The sequence below is a fragment of the Ciconia boyciana genome, chromosome 3 (genome assembly GCF_034638445.1).
Source record: "Ciconia boyciana chromosome 3, ASM3463844v1, whole genome shotgun sequence".
NCBI classification, from domain to species: Eukaryota; Metazoa; Chordata; class Aves; order Ciconiiformes; family Ciconiidae; genus Ciconia; species Ciconia boyciana.
Genome location: NC_132936.1, coordinates 26,728,325 through 26,748,317, shown reverse-complemented (window position 1 = coordinate 26,748,317; position 19,993 = coordinate 26,728,325). Strand labels below are relative to the sequence as shown.

Here is a 19,993-nt window from a genome sequence, read left to right as displayed (position 1 = left end):
GTGACCAGTTTGATGCCTTGTCCTTCTGTGGTTCTAGCTCTAAATAAATAATTAAGCTTATTTTATTGTCATGCATGGAACACATTGGTCTAACAGGCACCAGTGGTGGAGACTGATGGGATGAGGATCATTTTCAGCTATGTAGCAGCAAAGTGCGTCTACAGGAAGGACCTGAAGGAGAGAGCCCCCTGTAATGTAACAACTCATTTTTTTGTTTGATAGACTACAATTCATACAACCTCCCTGTGTAATACATGAAAAATATCCCAGCTCACAGTTACGTTCAGAGTGATTCAGCAGATTTTTATATAACACATTGACCTTGCCTGCAGGTGGTGTCTACACCAGCATTAACCAGCTAGATTAGACAGGCAGGACGGTGCATGGGAGTTTATGCTGTATTGACTCTTTCAAGTCAACAGAGTTATCAGAGGAAAGCACTCACGAGTGCAGAGGGCAGTTTGTCTTCTGATGCCAGTCTTCATTCACTGTCTCCTAGTAGTCTTTGGCGTGCATTTTCAGCGGGTCAAATTCAGGGAAACATTTTTGACAGAAACAGAAAAAAACCTCATATGTCCAGGAATGAAATTCAGCAGAAAAAATGTCCTGAAGGAATATCCCCCATAACTAAGGAAGGGAAGGAAGCTTACGAAGGATTCAAGCTGAATTAGTCGATGTGACTTAGGTAAAGCGGCAATCTGTTAAAAGTAAAAAACTATAAAATAGTAAAATAAGATTTTGATTGCTATCACAGTATTTTTTTAAATCGTGGGAGCTTTTCAGCTGTTCCGATTATTTTTAACTAGCAGGTTGCTAAACAGTGAAAATAGGAAGCATACCATTTTCTGCTGGCACAGATGTTGCAAATGGTCATGACCCCTCCTGAATCTTACATTTGTACAGAGTCAGCATTAGTCAGGAATGTATTTCCTGTAGGGGAGAAGTGACTAAACAGACCTAATTATTTTTATTTGTATAAGAAATGGAAGTTTCCCATCAGCAGAGAACTGTTTGCAATTCTCTTTGTAGGAGGGGCTACAGACCTATATAATCTCAAGGCAAAGCTACTGAGAGCTCAGAGCAGTTATACTGTGTACGAGGTAAGCTTTTTGGATGTTGGATGTGCATAGGGAATTAGTGTACTTGAAACTAAGGGAATGGGTGTTGTGGATTAAATACTTGTATGTACTTTCTTTACTAACATGGTTATGTGCATCAAATGTTGAATTAATCAACTGCTTTCTAGGTGTACAGATTTAAGAAAAAGAAATGTAGATCTCAGAAGTGTGGAGTGCTTCTTCTCACCCCCTTCTTCCTATTGTAGAGAAGATGACATGTTATTTACAAGGGGAATATGGGGGGGTTTTAACCATTTTCTTTTTGCCGCTGTTAATGCTTCAGCTTTATTGTTGACACGGTGTTAATAACTGTGAAGCTAGTATAAACTAGGCACCGTCTACATGTTTGCTGCTGATGTGCACGCACTGGTTCTGAATGGGGTGGATGACAGTCTGTCTAGAAACTGGTATCGCTTTAAATTCCAGCAGAGTTGGAATTGGACCAAGCAGGTATCCCACTTTGGCTCTGTCTGTGGTAAAGGAAAATCTAAAGTTACCAGAGACAAAGTTAAATTCCATGTCTGCGGGTGCTTGCCTAAAGAAATGAGAAGAGTGGGGAGTGTTGTAAATGAGATCAAATGCTTACAATGGGGGAGAAAAAATTCCTTCCTGTCACTTTATAAAGGAGCATAATGGCTGCTAGAGAAAGCAATTGCTGAGTTTATATTGTGTATCTGATTAAACAGTAAACCGTATCCTTAGATAATGCCAAAATAAACAGAGCAGTGTATCTTGCACACCCTGCTTTGTGGTCAGAGCAGAACACTGGGATGCAAATGGGGTTTGATCTGCTTGTTCTCTGACATGGGCCAATTGCTCTCAGTACAGAGTTCTCCTTAACTAACCTGCACATCTAAAAGACGTCTTAAGGCAAAATGATACAATGCAGTCTCTCAATATAGTCTTTTACCTCCTCTACTAATTTGATGAGGGTGTTGGGCCATAAATCATTGGTTTCAGACAAGACAACTTCGAACAATGCTTGAGAACCAGTTAGACACTCAAACCCAGCATTCTGAATCTTTATTTTGCAAAACTTACTTCTTTATTCCAGATAGGAGGAAATCAGGCACGTGGAAACATGTCTGGGAAACCCAAGCTGCACTACTTCAATGGACGAGGCCGAATGGAATCAATACGGTGGCTACTAGCAGCAGCCGGGGTTGAGGTTTGCCTCTGTTTTTTATACTAAGAGCATGTGACGAATATGTATTTTTACTGTTCCTTATAAAAAATGTGACTGACCAGCAGTTTCAAGTTCTGCATTTAGTGTATTGCTGACCAAGCCAATAATGACCACTAGCTTATGCTAAGCAGGGGGGCAAGTTCCCATTTCACTTCCAAGCATCATGTGCCAACCCTACTGGTAGCACCACAAATACCTCTCCACTGTAGCTAGTGAAAGAAAAAATTTAAAACCACAGCAGCAGAACCTGGCTTCTTATCTTCTGATCACAGGGGTTGAGCACTTTCAATTCTGAAGACCTTCAGTTAACTCCCAGTGTCCAAAATAGCATAAAATTATTATGCCTACTACAATGTAGCTTACCCCTGAAGGTACTGTATATTATAAAACATAGAGTAATTGTTTTTACCTCTAAAGGTTTCTGATATTAAACTGGAGAGGGAGCGTGGGGATCTGTGTTTTAAGAGTTGTGAATTTTTGTCATGGTGATGGGCAATGTGCCAGAACGCTGCACGGGGCACATGATCTCTTCTCTTCGTCCCTCCTTTTGCCAGCCTGTGGCAAAGGAGCTATACCAAGGTTCTGCTGCTGCAGTGTGAATTTACCTATCCTCCTCTCTCCCTGCACCATCTCTTGCCAGCACTGACAACAGAAGCAGCATGGTCATCGTTTGCTCAGCAGGCCGGGTTTTGTGCCTTTCAGTCACCTCAGCTTTAGACAAAATCTTACCTGCACAAAAATATGAATCATATGTGAGAGGGAAGAGGAGAGGATGTTACAGAGGCAAAATACATTTTTAAAGCTATCACTTCCAAATCTGATTTTTTGTTTAAAAATAGAATTCCCCAAAACACAGCTCTTTGTGCTCTCATTGTCTCATGCAAAGCAGAAGCTAAAACATGCAGTGACAACACAACTTTTCTTCTGTATTTCCCGCAGTTTGAAGAATGTTTTCTGGAAACAAAGGATGATCTGACAAAGTTACAGAAGGGTAAGTTTCCTTCACTTTTTAATAATTAAATAGTAATAATTATTAGAATTGTTTGTCTTAGAACACCTAAAAAGTCTTATGTCTCTTAAAAAGAAAATCTAGACTGGATTGTACATGAGGTGTCACAGATGCACACTGCAGTGTGTTAGAGGGTATCATGCACCCAGTTGCTTCAGTGTTCACTGAATCACAGAAGGGCTGAGCTCAGAAGGGACCTCTTGAGATCATCTGCTCCACCTCTCCTCCTCAAGCAAGGCCACCTAGAGCCAGTTGCCCAGGACAGGGTCCAGTTGGGTTTTGAGTATCTCCAAGGATGGAGACACCACAGCCTCTCTGGGCGACCCGTGCCAGTCACTCAGTCACTCTCACAGTAAAAAAGCCTTTCCCTGAGTTCAGATGATTGACACTCCTTTGTTTCAGTTTGTGCCCATTGCCTCCTGTCCTACGACAATACAGGTTTTTGTCATCAGATCATCTTGAAATTCATTAGCATTTTAGGTTGCCTACAAAGTTGTTGTTTTATAACCGGTATGAAACCAGAGTTCCAGATTTCTGAGTTTAACCTGCACCTCTGATGCCTTCCTGTTTCCCAAGGCAACTACTCACCTTGCTATCTTTAGCTTCCATCTTTGTGAACATGATATTCACATTTCCTCCAAACCAAATTACACATCTGTGCTCTTCCAGTTCACGTGGCTTTTCAAAGAAGTCTGAGCTAGGTTGGCATTTGCAGTCCTGCTCTCCCTTAGGAACAATAACTTGATCCCCCTGCCACCTGCCAGCTTTCAAGAAGTATTTTGAGACACCAGCATAAATGAGAATGTGCCCTGAACAGCAGACAGTTTCTCTGCATGATTGCCTTCTAGTGGATACAAAGACTAGCTGATCAGTAGCTGATCAGTTACCTGAGTCAAGAAATATGATTCCATAAATCAAATACTCTGACTTGCTTCTCTGATCGGTTCCTGGAGGTATTTTGACTTCTTCCTTGCTAGAATAAGGCTTCTGCAGACTTGTAAGGGATTTACATGGCTACAGTTTCACACCAAATATTTGGCTCTTGCAGGGATTTCATGAAACCCACCCATTATTCCCTGCTTCACGCTCATACAGATGTATGCCATTGTATAAAGTCAATATAGTAGTCACAAAGATATTATATGCATTTACATTCACATTATATGTTGACAAGCCCGTAAATAGTCCAGATTTCCATAATACTTATGAAAGCATGACAGAAACTGGCTGGGTCAGATCCTTCAGTCCTTCTCATCTGTATTAACCTCCATGAAAATCATCTGAGTTAGGGCCATGCAGTGCAGGACTTGTCTTTTTTAGTCTATGAGTGCTAAAAGTTCTGCAGGTGCTTCCTCAGATTTGAAGAAACCTCAAGAAGATGATTGCTATAGTATTAAGTTATTAACATGTCACTAAGAAATGGTTCTTGGTTTCATGGTAAGTGTTTTCCATACCTTGTTGTGAGAATGAGGAACACTGCCACTGAAAGGGTTATCAAGCACTTGAACAGGCTGCCCAGAGAAGCGGTTGAGTCACCATCCCTGGAGGTATTTAAAAGATGTGTAGATGTGGTGCTTAGGGACATGGTTTAGCGGTGGACTTGGCAGTGTTAGGTTTATGGTTGGACTCGATGATCTTAAGGGTCTTTTCCAACCTAAACGATTCTATGATTCTAAATAAAAAATAATACATGTGGTTACTTAGCCAAACACCCACTAATGGTTCTCAGAGACTGCATGTCTCCTTATCTTGTCCCCTTTTCCCTAGATGGATCCCTGCTGTTTCAGCAAGTGCCCATGGTGGAGATCGATGGGATGAAGATGGTGCAGACTAGAGCCATTGGCAACTACATAGCAGCAAAGTACAACCTCTGCGGGAAGGACCTGAAGGAGAGAGCCCTGTACTGTAACAGTACCACCTTTGTTTGTTAGACTACAGTTCATACTACCTCTCTGTGTGACGCAAGAATATTCCAGCTCACAGTTCGATTCGGGGTGAAACAACAGCTTTTCATGTAGCATGTGTTGACTGTGACTGCGGGTGATGTCTACAACAGTAATAACCAGCTAGATTAGGCAGGCAGCAAGGTGCAAGGAAGATCAAAGGTCAATACAGTTATCAGAAGCAAGCAGTCAGGAGCGCAGAGGGCAGACTGTCTTACTGATGCTGCTTTTCATTTTCTCCTGCAGTTGTCAGCAGCAGGCATTTTCACCACATCAAATTCAGGGAAATGTCTTTGATGGAAAAAAAACCTTCTCTCTCTAATAACCAGGAATTAGAATTAGAATTAATAACTGGTTATTAAAGGACAGGGCCCTTAGGGCACATGGTTTGACCTGAAGTATTTTTAAATGCTTCAAGTTAACTAGCACTGGTAAACACACGTCAAGATATTTGTTAGGAAATGTACAGACCCACTGTTTTAACTTACCGTGTCTGATTGGATTTTTAACACAAGTTTGGATGACACACATGCCAATTTTGTATTCAGGTTCAAAAAAACTTAATACAGAGAAGTATCACCCCTAGTGAAAAATGGAAGGGCTACAGTCTTTTAGTTTGTGGTTAGGCACTTTGCACTTGTCTCACCCACGCTCCCCTCCCCGAAGCTACTGCACTCCGGGGGGAACTGCTCCAAGCTATGCACGCTGGATAGAAGAGGTGGAGAGTTCCCAACATCTCAGTGGGGTTATGCCAGTAGCTATCATGCTATTCAGACCTACTGTGTTTGACCTGACCACCTGGATCTCTTCCTTTCAGAATTGATATGTATGTGGAAGCAATAACAGATCTGAACGAGTTACTCATGACCCATGCTTTCCAACCAGCGGATAAAAAGGAGCAACATTTTGCTACTATTGTGGACAAGGCCACAAACAGATACTTCCCAGTCTATGAGAAGGTACGTGGCAAAGACGTAGTAGCCTAATTAATATTGTTTTCCTGAAACTCCATCCTGGATCTACACAAACAATTTTTATTGAGGAAAACAGAGAAGAAAAATTACTACGTAAATATAAATGCTATGGTTTTGGTGGGGCTGGGACGAAGATGGAGACAGGACACTACAGAGGGGACAGAAGGCACTACAAATCTGGGAGAGATGCAGAGCTGCAAGAACCCAGGACACACTGAGCTCCCCAAATGTCCATGTTTCAGCCTGTATGTTGTTTCAGACAAAAGACACTATAGCATCAGCTTTTACATAAAGTTTCCTCCTGAAGTGCGGAACCCCCTCTACCATACATGCTATGTAAAAGCATTACAGCTCCTTCTGTAACAAAAGGGAGGATGAATTAGCTGGGTGTCAAGACCACGAGGCACAGGTTACATGTGGAGAGGTCCCAACGCAATATTCCCAAAATTGGAGAGGAAACAGGTGAGAAGTAAGGGAGCTGCCCATAATTTGAAAGAGTCCAAGATACTCTTACTATGCCCTGGGCTGAACTTAAGCCTCTTGCAAATTTTGTATAGGCTTTTGCAGTGATGGTTGTATCCGATAAAGCTTAGCCTTTAACACAGCAGCACTGGTTACATGAGCCACAGAAGTGAAGGCAAGAGGGGTACAACTGAGCTGCCAGAAAGAAATGCAGAAGAGAAGGGACTGATAAATTACGCCTAGGATGACGGTGTGGTCAGATCATTCGTATGTACTACAGATGTTCTTACTGCATTTCCTTCTTTCAAGGATAACTCCATGCAGTGTATGACCTTGCTTTGAAGATATCATATTAAATCACACAGAGGAAAAAAAAATCACATCTGCTTCTGGTTCTCTGTTTTTAGGTTTTGAAAGACCATGGACAAGACTTTCTTGTTGGCAACCGGTTTAGCAGGGCAGATGTGCAATTACTTGAGACCCTTTTAATGGCAGAAGAGTGCAAGCCTGATATACTTGCCAAATTTCCTCTCTTGCAGGTAATTGAATGGACAGTTTTAATGGACAAAGAATCAAAGCAGGACCACTGATTTAAACTGGCTGAGAACTATGGGAGAGCGGGAGGGTGAGGAAAGACATGAAAGACAAATCAAATATCCTAAGTACTTTTAGCCAGCCTCAAATACTGATGGTTATTGCCACGTTCTGTCACCATAGCCACAAAAGCATAACAGGATGAAGCATATAGATTGTTCTGCAGGATCAACCCCTAATGTTACTTTTGGAACATGGATAACATCTAAATGTCTGACAGTTACCATGGTTCTTAAGCACAGTGCTGTTTTGGTTTTTTTTGTAGAGTTTTAAAGCAAGAATAAGCAATATCCCCACAATAAAGAAATTCCTGCAGCCTGGCAGCCAGAGGAAACCACCACTACAAGAAAAAGATGTACCAAAACTGATGAAAATATTCCACTGAGCAGCAACCTAAACCCACAGAAACTCTATTTCATTGTCTTTGTGTTTGCCGATAGTGGCAAAGTGAAATAAATGAAAATAGTGAAAAGGTTTTTGGTCTCTCTTTCCTTAGCTACAGGACTGGTTTTAGCCTACTGCAGACACTTCCAAGGCAAATCTACATGAGCATACCAGCAAATGAAATAGTTCACTGAAATAGGGGGTACACTGGACAACACAGGATGTCTTAAATTACTTACTTAGGAGAATACCTGAAATAAAGTCTTACTATTGACACTCAAAACCAGTTTGTTCAATGACTTCTTGCTGCTACTTAAATACCTAAGGGCTCTCTGGTTCTGTCTTTCTGGCATTCCCAAGAGTAGCTGGAAAATGAAGAGAGCTTAGCCCAAACAGTGGGCGACGTATCTATTCTGGGAAATGCCAGGAAAAGCCTGCAGGTTCTGGTTTGAAGGGGATGACAGCTTTCCTCTGAACTTGGAGTATGCTGGGACCAGAGGTCCTACTGCACCTCTGTTTTGTCACTAGACATTTAAACTCTTGTACTGTAGCTTCACCAATATCTCCCTTAACAAAAGGTCTACTGTAGCAGCTAAAAGCACTTTGCAGACTTGACTGAGAAACAAATGCTTATCGACAACTGTAAAGTTGAAAACTTACTGTTTGAGGAAGCAGGAGTCAGATTGGTGTCAGGTGCTAGTGAGACCTTGAAACGTAGGACTTCATGTCGACTTATGTCACTTTATATTATACCCAGTTAAATGTAAGTTATCCCTAAGTTGTCCATTATAATCACTTAAATCAAGCTCTACTACTGAGAGGCTAGCAAGACAGCTGAACACAGAAATATATATATTATTTAAACACCAAATCAACTAAGTATGTAAATGCAACAGCCAGTGCCCTAAAACCAACTAATGCTCTAGTACCGTCAGTTTTAAGCTGGGCAAAGTCAGGGTACTAAAACTCTTGCTAATACCAATAGTTGATTTATAAGGAATGCCATGTGGCTGGAACCAGTTTTTAGCATCAAGAAAGGAAAAAACCCAATGGTTTTCTGCAGCAGAGCATGTATTAATGAGAGTTGTTGCAAGAGCTGTTTCCCTCCCACCTCACCAAAGCCTTCGGGCAGCACTTGCAGCTGCTGAGCGCTGTCAGAAACTTGAGCTGGAAACTTTGGCCGTGGCTGCCAACTCTCTGCCGTGCAAGCTCCCCTGCATAGCCAGGCGGTTTTAGGAGCCTGCACACACCCCAGGCTTCGGCCACACAGAGCCAGAGCCCCTGGCATGCCGACAGCTTGGCACCCCTCTCACAGGGGCTGCGACCCAGGCCTCTCCCCCAGTCACGCCATCGCTGTGACCCCACTGCTGCCTCGGGGGCCTCAAAGCCTTTCTCCCACCTGCTAGTGCCCCGGCCGCCATGTCCCTCTGAGGTGCAGCTGCAGCACCCCGCCGACCTCGAAGCCAGCCCAGTGGAAAAAGTGGCTTCACGACACTTCGGGGACAAGGCCGAGGTGGCTTTTCCCTCAGCTACGCTTGCAGGGCTTAGGAATGCGGTTTAACTGCGGGAAGCCGGGGGTCGGTGCCCCAGTGCGGCGAAGCAGCCACCGCCAGGCCTGAGAGAGAGGCCTGAGAGAGGGAGGTCGGGCGGGGAGGCAGGCAGTAGGCAGGGCGCCCGGCGCGGCTGCTGAGGGGAGGAGCGGCCGCCTCTTGGCGGGGTGGGCGGTGAGGGCGGTCTGCGCCGAGCTGGCTGGGCAAGTGGTTTAGTCGGCGGTGAGGCCCGGACGGAGGGTACTGGCGGCGGCGGCCGTGGGTTGGGGTGCCGTTGCGGGAGTCGGCGGCCCCGCGGGGGTGCGGGGGGCGGCCGGTCCCGGCCCGGCGGAGGGTGTGAATTTTGCTGCGAAGCACGGCGTGTGGCGGCGGGGTGCAGGGGCTGGCAGCTGCTCCCCGGGCAGAACTCCGGCCCGCCGGCCGCGGGAGCGTGTGCCCGGCCCCTCTGCCGCCGAGCACTGGCGGGTCGCGCGTTGCTCGGCAGAGCCGCAGGAGCGCGTTTCCCGCCGCGGCTAGGTGCGGAGGGCAGGGGAGGGCTGCCTGCCCTCTCCAGGCCACCCGCGCAGGGGGGAAGGAGCCCGCCTGCGGGGGCTGGAGGCGGCCAGCCGGGGCCCCTGCCAGGAGGGCGAAAGGCGAGGTGCGTGACAGACCGGTTTTTACTTCAGGAACATGCTTGAGTGTCCTGCGGTGCTGCTCGAGGGTGTTTGTCCAGGGGTTGCTCCCCACTCTCTCTCCGGCAGCAGGGACCCACGCCGGGTGGGGTGGGTGTGTGTAGAGGGGGGGTTTGTGTCTGGCTTTGGGTAGGATCAGCAGGGAACCTGAAGAGGAATTGATGTTTGGAGTTAAAGTTTTAAAATCTCTCAGGATTATTTGCCTTGCAGCTCGTTTAAACGCTCCTCCTAGCTCGGGTGGCAGAAGTAACGCTTTTTGAATCCAGACTTGGCCTGAGTCCCAGTAGAAAGCACACGCTGGTGAGCAATTACAGTCTTAAGATGGTCTCAAGACCGAACTGGGCTCAATGCAGTATGGGCCCTGTGCTGTAAGGTCATTCTGCTTGAGCAGCCCTGTGCAAGCTGTGTTCAAGGAACAAAGCATTGCAGAGAACTACTTTGGGGTCCACATACAATTAGGAAGAAAGTTTAAGATCTTGCAGCAGATTGTGAGCTTGCTGTTAAATTCACGTACTTGTTTCTCACTGGAAGGCTGGTGCCTGAATTGTTTTGGACAAAATACTGTGATTTTTTAATACAGCAATCACAGCGGTAGCTGTCACTCTGACAACTGCCTGGCTGAGGTCCAAGGAAGGTCCGATGCACTAGAACATTAAGAAGGTTTGTGATTTCTTTTCAGGTCCATTATTGCTATTCAAGAAAGGTAATTTACCAACTTTGCTACTCTTTCATGACTCACTGCTTTACAAAGGGGTATTCATTGCAGAGCAGTAACAGAGTCACCAAAGTACTTTGCAACCTTCAGCCTAAACCCCAAAGTCAGTCCTTAAGCGGTGCAGTTCCAGGAAAATGTAAGTTTTTTCTTACCTGCACAAAAAGCCTCAACACTTGGCCAGTCCCCACAAGGAACTGTGACAAACAAGTGCAGGTTATGTTGATACCTGGACTTTTTTCCACTGACACTTGTTCTGCTCTTCAGCTTTCCCAGCTGTTTGGAGTGGAGCACTGAGCTGACACTGGCAAGCAGGGCTCTGGCTGGGCTGAGTTTTATCAGCTCTACCTCGGCTTCGGGGAGAGGTCAGGGAAGTTTGCTCTTTCTGCTTACGCTAGCCTGTCCTTGTAGTGTGTTTCCCAGCCTTAATCCCATGTGCTGGAGGTTAGAGTGTTTGTCCAGTCCGAGGACCCAAGTGGAGTTCTCCTCTCTGATGGAGTGGAGTTGAGACAGTCATCTACTTCCTGAGCGCCAGGGAATGAAGTATTTTTCAAGTATGGAAGGTTGAGAGCTCTTTAACTTGGTATAGTGTAACTCACTTATGGGAACTCGAAATGGAGCGTAGGTCATGGTCTTCCGTGTGTAGGGCCTGGTAGGGTAGCTGTGATAAGGCATGTCTTTAAATGCCTTGTTTATGATGTGCCCTATTGCTGTTCATGTATTAGGAATCTAGCTAGGTATACTGGCAGGTCTAGACTAGATGCCAACTCTAAACTGGCAAGACATAATCAAGTCTTTATTAAAGAGCACATATTTATGTATAAGGAGAAGTTTGTTGCAGGAGACTGAGGTGTCTGGGGATAAAGGCATTGCCAGGGCTAAGTGGAAGCTGAGCAGCGGTTTTGAAGACCTGTATTTTGGACTGGGGCACCAGGTTTCTCCTGTGAGTCCAGCCCCTAGTAGAGCAATGGCTGTTTGCTATAGGGCCTGTTGGAGATACCACCCAACACAAAGGACTTCAGTGGAGAAGGCCAGGGATGCAGTCTCCCCTCTCACTGTTGTACTATTTGTTTGTGCCTCTTCATTGCTGCCTTTGGGATTATGGCTGAAGTTTCCACTTTGTGGCTCAATTACATACTGTGAAGTCTATGCAAGACTAAATAAGCCTGCCTGTAAACAGATAAAACTTTGGCTTAATGATGAAGCACTCTGTTAGTCTGTGACTCTGTCTGATTAAATCTGCTTCATTCTTCTGGGACCCATTAGTGATAAGAGTACAGTGTTAGCTTTGTTTCCAGCACCAGGCAAGCTCACATCAGCTGCTGAGTTCATACTATGGCATGTGACTGCACTTGTTAGCAAAATTTGAAAGGAAGTGTTTCCTCCCAGTGCCATCATCCGGTGGGCTGACTTCAGCTCCCTGCCTCTGGGGGCATAGACTAGGCTTTATCTGCCCAACAGAGGTCACGGTCTCGTTTGTTTGGTTTTGATTTTAAAGTTAAGTTTTCAGGGCAAATAGGATATAAGTCCCTGTTACAGTTTAACTGTTGTTCATAAAATTGGAAGGGGTCTTAAGTCAGTCCACATTCTTTATAATGGATATGTTGTGATTTGGCTAATGGTCAAAACAGAACTAGCTAGATATGGAAGTCAGCAAGCCTGGTGAAATATATGCTGCAATATATATTGCTGTTATAAGCTCATGTTTGACAGGCACAGGAGCACGGGGCTCTGAAATGTCATAATGAGAGAGGTGAAAACAACACTGGTGTCTCTGGGTTGATGTTCTTGTGAAGCAATTCATTTGACATAGTACATTTTCAAGTCTGGTATGACATGGATGCTGTCACAACACCCAACACCTACTGAAGAGATTGTATCACTACAAGGTTAAAAATGTATTTATTCAGGAATACCCTACAGTTCTGCTTTGGCTGTAAAACTCTCATGAGCTCTTAAAGCTATATTAATATTTTTAAAGATATGTACATCTTTATATAGTATATCTGTATATAGATTTAGTAGATGTTTATTACATTCTGTCATGATTCTTTTTTGAATTGCTGCATATTCTGGTAGTGTGTACTTTTTCTTTTTTTCCACTAATCCACGGGAAACTTGGTTGCATCAGGCCCAAGTATCTAGGCCTTGATTGCCCTTCTACTTTCACATTCATCCAACTGTATTTAGTAGTTTGGAGTGGAACATTTTAAATGCTAAATTAAAAAATGCTTCCTGTAAGATCATCACATTGAATTTTTATCAGGAAACAAGAACTCTGAAATCATGGTGGGGAAACCCAAGCTGCACTACACCAAGGGAAGGGGGAAGATGGAGTCAATCCGATGGCTGTTAGCAGCAGCCGGGGTTGAGGTTTGTACCTTTTTTAATAAAGTGATCAGATTAATCTGTGATTAAAATAGATATTCTTTGGAAAGGTTTCCCAATTACGTCTGTGCTTAGAGATATGCACAACATCATATATTGTGATGCAGAATGCTTAGATTCAGTGATACACTCTCTCATGTTGTATTTAATGTATTTCTTGAGCAATAGTTGTGCAGTAAAAGGTTTTTAACATACAAAGAGAATTGTTAAGTGTCGTTTTTGAAACATACTTTAAGCTGAGATCTTAAATTGTTGCTACAGATCAAAACTGTGTATCTCTGACTTTTTCTGAATGCTCATTACTTCCCTGTGTCTCATGATTGTTCTCCACTAAAAGACCATGTGTACCACAGGAAAAACTTCAGAAAATTATCTCAAAGTGCTTTTTGTTCTTTGGATCAGCACCTGAGTAGGATAAATCAGCAGAGCTGCCCTGAAGGCAGTAGGGGAGCTATCTAGATTCACATCAGGTAAAAACCATCCTAAGGCATCTTGATTTCTACATTAAGTTTTTTGTTTGAATACAGTACTTTGAAACTATTTTATCAGAAACTATTTATGCTCCATTGGAAATAAAAGGCTTTTTTAATGGTGCTCACTTGTAAATGTTGCTGACAGAGAAGCTGCAGAGCACGGGTGCTGAGGAAACAGATCTAGCTCTCATTCAAATGTCCTTCTCATTAAAAAAAAAAATTCCAGCAGGGGGAAAGAGGGAGATAAATGCTGTGTAAACAGAGGCATAACTTATTAAAAATTTATCGATATTTCACATGACATCAGCTGCTTTTAAGTGAATGATTTGGTGTCTGTTAATTGTTTGTGCAGGCAAGTAGACTGGTCTTTATAATGAGGAAGCTTTTTTTGAAGTGTAAAGCATTGTACATTACTGTGGGGTTGGGGACACTATAGTCCTGGGTTATTTGCGGGAGCAGAGATGAAGAATATGAGTAGGGGGTCAACACAATCATGAGAAGTATGGGGAATAGTGTGGAGAGGCAGAGTCTAACTTCCAGACTTCCTTCCACTTCTCCATTGCCTTTGGAGTGACACAGTGTTGTTTTCTATCGTTGCTTTTCAGTTTGAGGAAGAATTCATAGAAACGAGGGAAGACCTAGAAAAATTACGCAATGGTGAGTCTGTAAACTGTACCCTAAACATAAATTCACACCACTATAACAAAAGGACAACAGGTGATATTTTTGTAAGACCTCCAATACGATGTGACCTGTAAAGAGAAGATTTGAGAGACCTGCTTGCTTGCAGATGCTTTCATCCCTCAGAATTTGAAATGTCTTGGTGTGTTAGCAGGTTTCTGTCTCCAGTTCAGTGTAGTACTGCAGCAGTCTGAGTAGTTTGCTGCTTTTTCTTCCCAAGATGGATCCCTGCTATTTCAGCAAGTGCCCATGGTGGAGATCGATGGGATGAAGATGGTGCAGACTAGAGCCATCCTCAGCTACATAGCAGCAAAGTACAACCTCTACGGGAAGGACCTGAAGGAGAGAGCCTGGTGCGGTAACAGTGCATACTATCTTTACAAATATTCTTCCATGATTTTTAATATTTATGAGAAGAATATTGCTGTGAAATATCTGCATGTAAAGGTGCATATACATCTGCCAGTGCTTTGTCTCCTCAGACCCAGGGATTGGGTGAATGGACTTTGTGATTGATTGTTAATTGTCAACATAGCAAGAATGTTATGGCCACCTTCAGGCTCATTTGATTTCTCAGAGACCAGAAGTGCATTAAGTTCCTGGGCAACTGCAGGACCTTAATACAATAATAAAGGCTAAGTATGCCTTTTTTTCTGTTGAAATGGGAAAACAGTAGGAAAAACTACAGCTGCCTGCAAAAAATGAAGTGTCTTTAAGTGTTCTAGTTTCCTTTTTTCAAAATGTAAAGAATCTTTCACAGCTGATTTTAAAAAAGACATGTTCAGTTGGTTAATGCTACTGAAAGTTAAACCAATATTTTCCTAATATTACTTTACCATGTAAGCTGTGGACACTTTCCATTGCTATAATTAAAGGGCTAATGCAAAAGCAAAAATCCTTATTTACTCTTTCTTAAAAAAAAAAAAAAAAATCACGCATAAGTTCAGTTAAGTCCTTAACCTAACTGACTACCACTTACTGTCAAAGGTTTATTCTGTGATAATGGACGGGCAGCTCCAGAGATTGTGGGGATTATTATGGACTGGCATGTCTGAACTGGCATTGGTAACTGGGATCCTTTCATGATTAGACCTCAAAACTATTTTTTTCTCCTCTAGCATGGTTTGCATATGTGGTCTTTTCTCCCACAGCATAGATGAATAGATTATCAATGGAAAACTGTGAACTCCACTTTAAATACATTAGTTGCAGACTCTTGTCTATACCTTGCTTGTTGCAGACACTGTGAGCCTGTTTATAAAAAACTGTGCTCTGAAAAAAACTGACCTGGAATCAAAGTGGAAGAACGAGAAAACATGCTAATGTCTTATGTTACATTCACTAATAAGCATTTTACTCAGTGATCACTTCAGCATTGTATTTCAGGAAAATAACCAAAATGGAATGTTCAAATGTTAAATGTGAAATTAAAATATTTGTTTCAGGATTGATATGTACGTGGAGGGAACAACAGACCTGATGGGAATGATCATGTATCTCCCTTTTCAACCAGCTGACACAAAAGAAAAGAATCTTGCCTTAATCATTGAACGAGCTACAACCAGGTACTTTCCCGTTTATGAAAAGGTAAGTGATAAATCACCAGCAGTCCACAAAGACAGTAAAGTGGGGTACAGGTTCCCCGCCACCCCACTCCCCTGTCCCCACACACCTACTTTCTGGAAGGCAGGTGACAGTACCACTCTGGAACTGTATAAGGGAGCCAGTATTCAGCAATGTGAAAAGAGGGCCACAAAATAATATTGGGCCGGTTTCACTACTGAGTATCTTTGCTGTTTTCTTTAAGACTCCTCAAAGAGCAGATCCTACTGTTTAAACCTAGCTTAGTGGCTGATAGCTCCTAGCATTTTGCATAAATGCACCATTTAAATACCTGTGCCAGCCTTCAGAACGTATTACCTGAAAGTGTAATATACTCTTGCCGTTCAAAGTTAAATATAATTGTGCTTTATAATTAAGGACCTAATTCTGTGATCTTTCTCAAACCCATTGCTTAAATATGTTATACTTACAGACTATTACTGTCTTTTTCTGAATTGCTATTTGGGCATCCTTAGGTGTGCACAAAGAGGCTCTGCAAACAGGATGTATCTAGCTTAAAAGCATAAAGCAACTATTTACTGGCTAGCATGCACTAAAGAGTTAGCCTCTAATGACCTAGGAGGTCAGGCATTGGTATGCCTGCCACCCCCATAGAGCACACCAAGAGTCTTTCTTGGCTAGGCAAGAGTTGGTCAGGAGGGGACGGGTTGTTCTTTGCTTCTCCCTGGCACGTAGCCTGGATGTTAGTGAGTTGCCATTTTCTACCAACTTGCTGTTTGTTCTGTGGTTTTGTTTTTCCCATTAGGGTGTTTTAATGTTTTTTGGTGTTAACATTTTCCTGTTTGGATTGAGCTAGCTGTGATCCTCATCTCACTAGCCTACTTCTGTTTGTAACTTTACCTTTTGTACCTTGTATGGTTGTACTATACAGGCTTTCTCACAGCACCTTTTCAGAGCGTAGCAGCCTCCTCGGAAGTCTGTGCCAAGCGTACAAAGCTGTGTTGTTTCAGAGCTGAGCCAGGTTTCTAGCTTGAATCCTTGGTTCACAGGCAGCTGAAGTCCATTCAAGAAATACAGGACTTGATGCAATTTCATATGCCTCTTTATCAGAGCCTTAAATTGCACAAGTGAAACCCACAGAGGCTGCCCTGTGAAAAAAAAATTGCACATAAATGACATAAGCCAGCACTCCTGTAATCAGAGTTCGTATAGCTCCACTGCCATACCAATGGGAGGCTGCGCTGAAAGATATTGATTGCACGCATTAATCTTTCCAAGATTTGAAGTCTGATAACATAATTACTTAAATTATTAAAAAATAAAAGAGCAAATTTAGACACCAGTATTCCCCGAACCTGTGCCTAGGTGGCATAAACTGCTGTTATGACATGTTTTAGTATGTATGCTCACTGGAGGAAAGTCTTTAAAATAATCCTTGTTCACTTATGGTAAAGACACAGACAAACTTTTCCATGATTTTTAGCCTAGTTAATTTTGTTAGAATGATTAATAATTTTCCTTCTGTACCAGCTGTTTAAGTTGTCCATTGATTCAGCTTAGCAGGGTTTGCAGTCCATGTGTTATGCAGTCCTGACAGAAAATACCCATAGCTATGAGTGTTCACCTTAAACACTCAGCAGCCAGATAGAGCAGCCAAAGGTAATATAAAGCACTGCAGGCAATCTGGTTGCGATGCTGTGTTTGGGAGTTTCCGTATGGCTTTCCTAGACAAGCTGTGGTGGACCTTGTCAGAGGTTACTGCCTCTCTTACAGTAAAATTGGCAGATGGGACTGGAGAAGGAATCGGCTTCCAAAGTCACAGACTGATGTCCTAGTTTTAGTGCATATTTGTTAGTTGTTTAAGTAAGTGTAGCATTAGCGTATATTAGGCACAGACACGTTTCCTTCTCCTGCTTCTGCTACAAGGGGGATAGCATTCAGGAAGAAGGTAGGCTGGAGATCTGGTAACTACTCTGAAGCTGTGCTGCAACATTCACCACAACTTGTCTATGACAGCTAGTAGTAGCGTTGGTGGGCTGTGATTCTTGCATCAGTAGTTTGCCATGAAAGAATCCTTCCATACAGGATGAAGGGTGTGTTCCTTCATTCCTGACCTGTTTCAAACTATAATCAGCAATCTCAAATTTTGCTGAAACATCTGGGAATTCACTTGACTTACGGTACAGGTAAACTGTCTTGACTATTTCTTACAGTTACTTTGGCCCTGTTTCTTTTCTATGATTTAAGTCTTTCATGTGGGACTGGACTTGCTACAGCTACCTGATGCAGTAGGTCAGAGTGAGTGAGTGATAGGTCCACGCACACTGAAACATGAGTTCTGATTTCATTTTTTGTTGTGAGAATACCTATCACTTTCTAACTTTATAGATTCTTGCATGGATCTGCTCTGCTGTAATTTTATAGAAATCTGTCTGTAATTAAATATCTAGATAAAATTGTTACATCCTATGACTTTTTTTCTTCGTTCGTATTTTGTAGGCCTTAAAAGACCATGGGCATGATTATCTTGTTGGCAACAAATTAAGCTGGGCAGACATCCATCTGCTGGAAGCCATTTTAATGGCAGAAGAATGGAAGCCTGATATACTGTCTGCCTTCCCTCTGCTACAGGTTAGTAATCATCTGATCTCAATATGGAATGTAACATACAAATGTCCCTGCCCAGTTTTAAAAGCTAATTGATGTTTAAATCTTTTGAACCATTGTACTATGGTGCTGACAGTTCTCTGGTCTACTTCTGTTGACTACAACAACCTGAACACATGCGCACTGCCTTTCCCCCAGAGCTGCTGGGGGCTCACCTTTCTCCAGCTCTACTTCTCCCAGCTGTTCTCAGCTAGCAGGAATTCACTTACTAACGCTACCAGTTTGGTCCTGTAACTGCTACTTCCATGTCTTCAAACGCAGCAGTGAGCATCAGGAGGGGAAGTCTGCGGCCTGTTGTGTCTGCAGTTCCTGTCCTTCTCTTTTTGCTAGCAAAATTATATTTGGAAGAAATATACAAGAGCTGTTAAGTTTCTTATGTCTTGTCTTCCATGGTGCTTTGCACTGAGGTATTCCTGTCCTTGCCTCTTGTTTTGCCCAAATATATCTGCAGGATTTGGATTCAGGCTGTGGTTTTTGCTTTTCTTTTTTTCCTTTTTTCTTCCACCTTTACCAGATGAATTGTAACTTTTTAATATTAATTTCTCCCATCCCCATCTGGGAAACTAAGGTAAACTTTATAGCACCAGCATTGCAGATCAGAATATTCACACCTGGATTTTCTAAAAAGACTAATATGTTGTAGGTGTGAGTTTGCTTTTTTTTTTTTTAATGGAAAATGCTGAGTGCTGAGTTGGCTCTAAGGAGCTACTGCCTTTCTCTGTTTAATGTATGTCTGAGAAGTAAAAATCCAAGTCACCTGATTTTTAAGCTATAAAGGATGGAATTACAATTTCCTGATGCTCATTGGCTTTACTGCTGCTTTTTACAGGCTTTTAAAGGAAGAACAAGCAACATTCCAACAATAAAAAAATTCTTGCAGCCTGGCAGCCAGAGGAAGCCACCAACAGATGAGAAGTTTGTTGCCATTGTGAAGGAAATATTCAATATCTAATCATGTGGCTGCTGAAGATAATACAACTGTAGTATATTGCCAGAGCTGTGCCTTATAAGTGTAAACTGCATAGATGTATTCTGTAGCTTGCATCATATAGCCAGTCACATGATAAGTGTTGAAACAGAATACACTTTTAAGAGTAGAAGGCTAATTTGGACCTGTTGAGTCCAGAAAGTGGTATTTCATGTAGCAATTCTATGAAATAAGATATGCTGATACTTTGTGTTTTGCTTTTTTTTTTAATTACAGTACATTCGTGGTAGGGTAAAAAGTTTCAGCTGTAGCTTTCGGAGTGCTGTAGAAAGCAAGCCCTCTTCCCCTTCCTCTCTCCATTTTAATAAACTGCAGGAGGAAAAGCCATTCCATAAATATGGGGAAGTCATGTAAATTCAGGCCTCGAATCTTTTGGTTTTGCTCTCTAGGTGCTCTCCTAGATCAAACTTCACTGTCCCCCTGCTGTATTTCACTGATGTCTCTGTACTTTCAGAGCTGCAGTTTAAAAAATAAATACATAATAATAATAAAAAAATGAAAACTCATGATCCGCATGTTTATGGGCAAAAGTTGATCTATTAGAAGATATTTTATTCACTGAAAGATCAAAGTACATGTGTTTAATTAGCTTGATATGGTTTTCATCCATTGAAACCACCTATTCCCTTG

The 19,993-nt window shown here is 42.7% G+C and overlaps 2 protein-coding genes across 9 annotated transcripts; both read left to right on the top strand.

Annotated features, from left to right (window-relative positions):
- The first annotated feature begins 968 nt into the window (after positions 1-968).
- On the top strand, positions 969-7,918 carry LOC140648825 (glutathione S-transferase-like). Its single transcript, XM_072855162.1, has 7 exons — positions 969-1,100; positions 2,173-2,286; positions 3,244-3,295; positions 5,081-5,213; positions 6,074-6,215; positions 7,100-7,231; positions 7,552-7,918. Exons 2-7 carry the CDS (start codon positions 2,200-2,202, stop codon positions 7,669-7,671), a joined length of 666 nt encoding a protein of 221 aa, XP_072711263.1. The 5' UTR covers positions 969-1,100; positions 2,173-2,199; the 3' UTR covers positions 7,672-7,918.
- Positions 7,919-9,384: 1,466 nt separating this feature from the next.
- Positions 9,385-19,832, top strand: LOC140648824 (glutathione S-transferase). Of its 8 annotated transcripts, none has more exons than XM_072855156.1 (8): positions 9,424-9,442; positions 10,102-10,191; positions 12,870-12,976; positions 14,070-14,121; positions 14,366-14,498; positions 15,591-15,732; positions 18,208-18,339; positions 19,205-19,832. In XM_072855156.1, exons 3-8 carry the CDS (start codon positions 12,890-12,892, stop codon positions 19,325-19,327), a joined length of 669 nt encoding a protein of 222 aa, XP_072711257.1. In that variant the 5' UTR covers positions 9,424-9,442; positions 10,102-10,191; positions 12,870-12,889; the 3' UTR covers positions 19,328-19,832. The 8 variants fall into 8 exon arrangements, with proteins under 8 accessions (XP_072711259.1, XP_072711260.1, XP_072711257.1 ...); XM_072855155.1 differs by lacking the exon at positions 9,424-9,442 and adding an exon at positions 9,443-9,460; XM_072855154.1 differs by lacking the exon at positions 9,424-9,442 and adding an exon at positions 9,445-9,460 and having other exon boundaries at positions 10,085-10,191.
- Positions 19,833-19,993: the final 161 nt, after the last annotated feature.

Bases quoted from the DNA above. Each gene is read 5' to 3' on its own strand.
- LOC140648825 (XM_072855162.1), top strand. From the start codon at position 2,200: ATGTCTGGGAAACCCAAGCTGCACTACTTCAATGGACGAGGCCGAATG. The intron at 6,216-7,099 runs GTACGTGGCAAA...CTCTGTTTTTAG, and splicing joins ACTTCCCAGTCTATGAGAAG to GTTTTGAAAGACCATGGACA. The intron at 7,232-7,551 runs GTAATTGAATGG...TTTTTTTTGTAG, and splicing joins CCAAATTTCCTCTCTTGCAG to AGTTTTAAAGCAAGAATAAG.
- LOC140648824 (XM_072855158.1), top strand. From the start codon at position 12,890: ATGGTGGGGAAACCCAAGCTGCACTACACCAAGGGAAGGGGGAAGATG. The intron at 12,977-14,069 runs GTTTGTACCTTT...GTTGCTTTTCAG, and splicing joins TAGCAGCAGCCGGGGTTGAG to TTTGAGGAAGAATTCATAGA. The intron at 15,733-18,207 runs GTAAGTGATAAA...CGTATTTTGTAG, and splicing joins ACTTTCCCGTTTATGAAAAG to GCCTTAAAAGACCATGGGCA.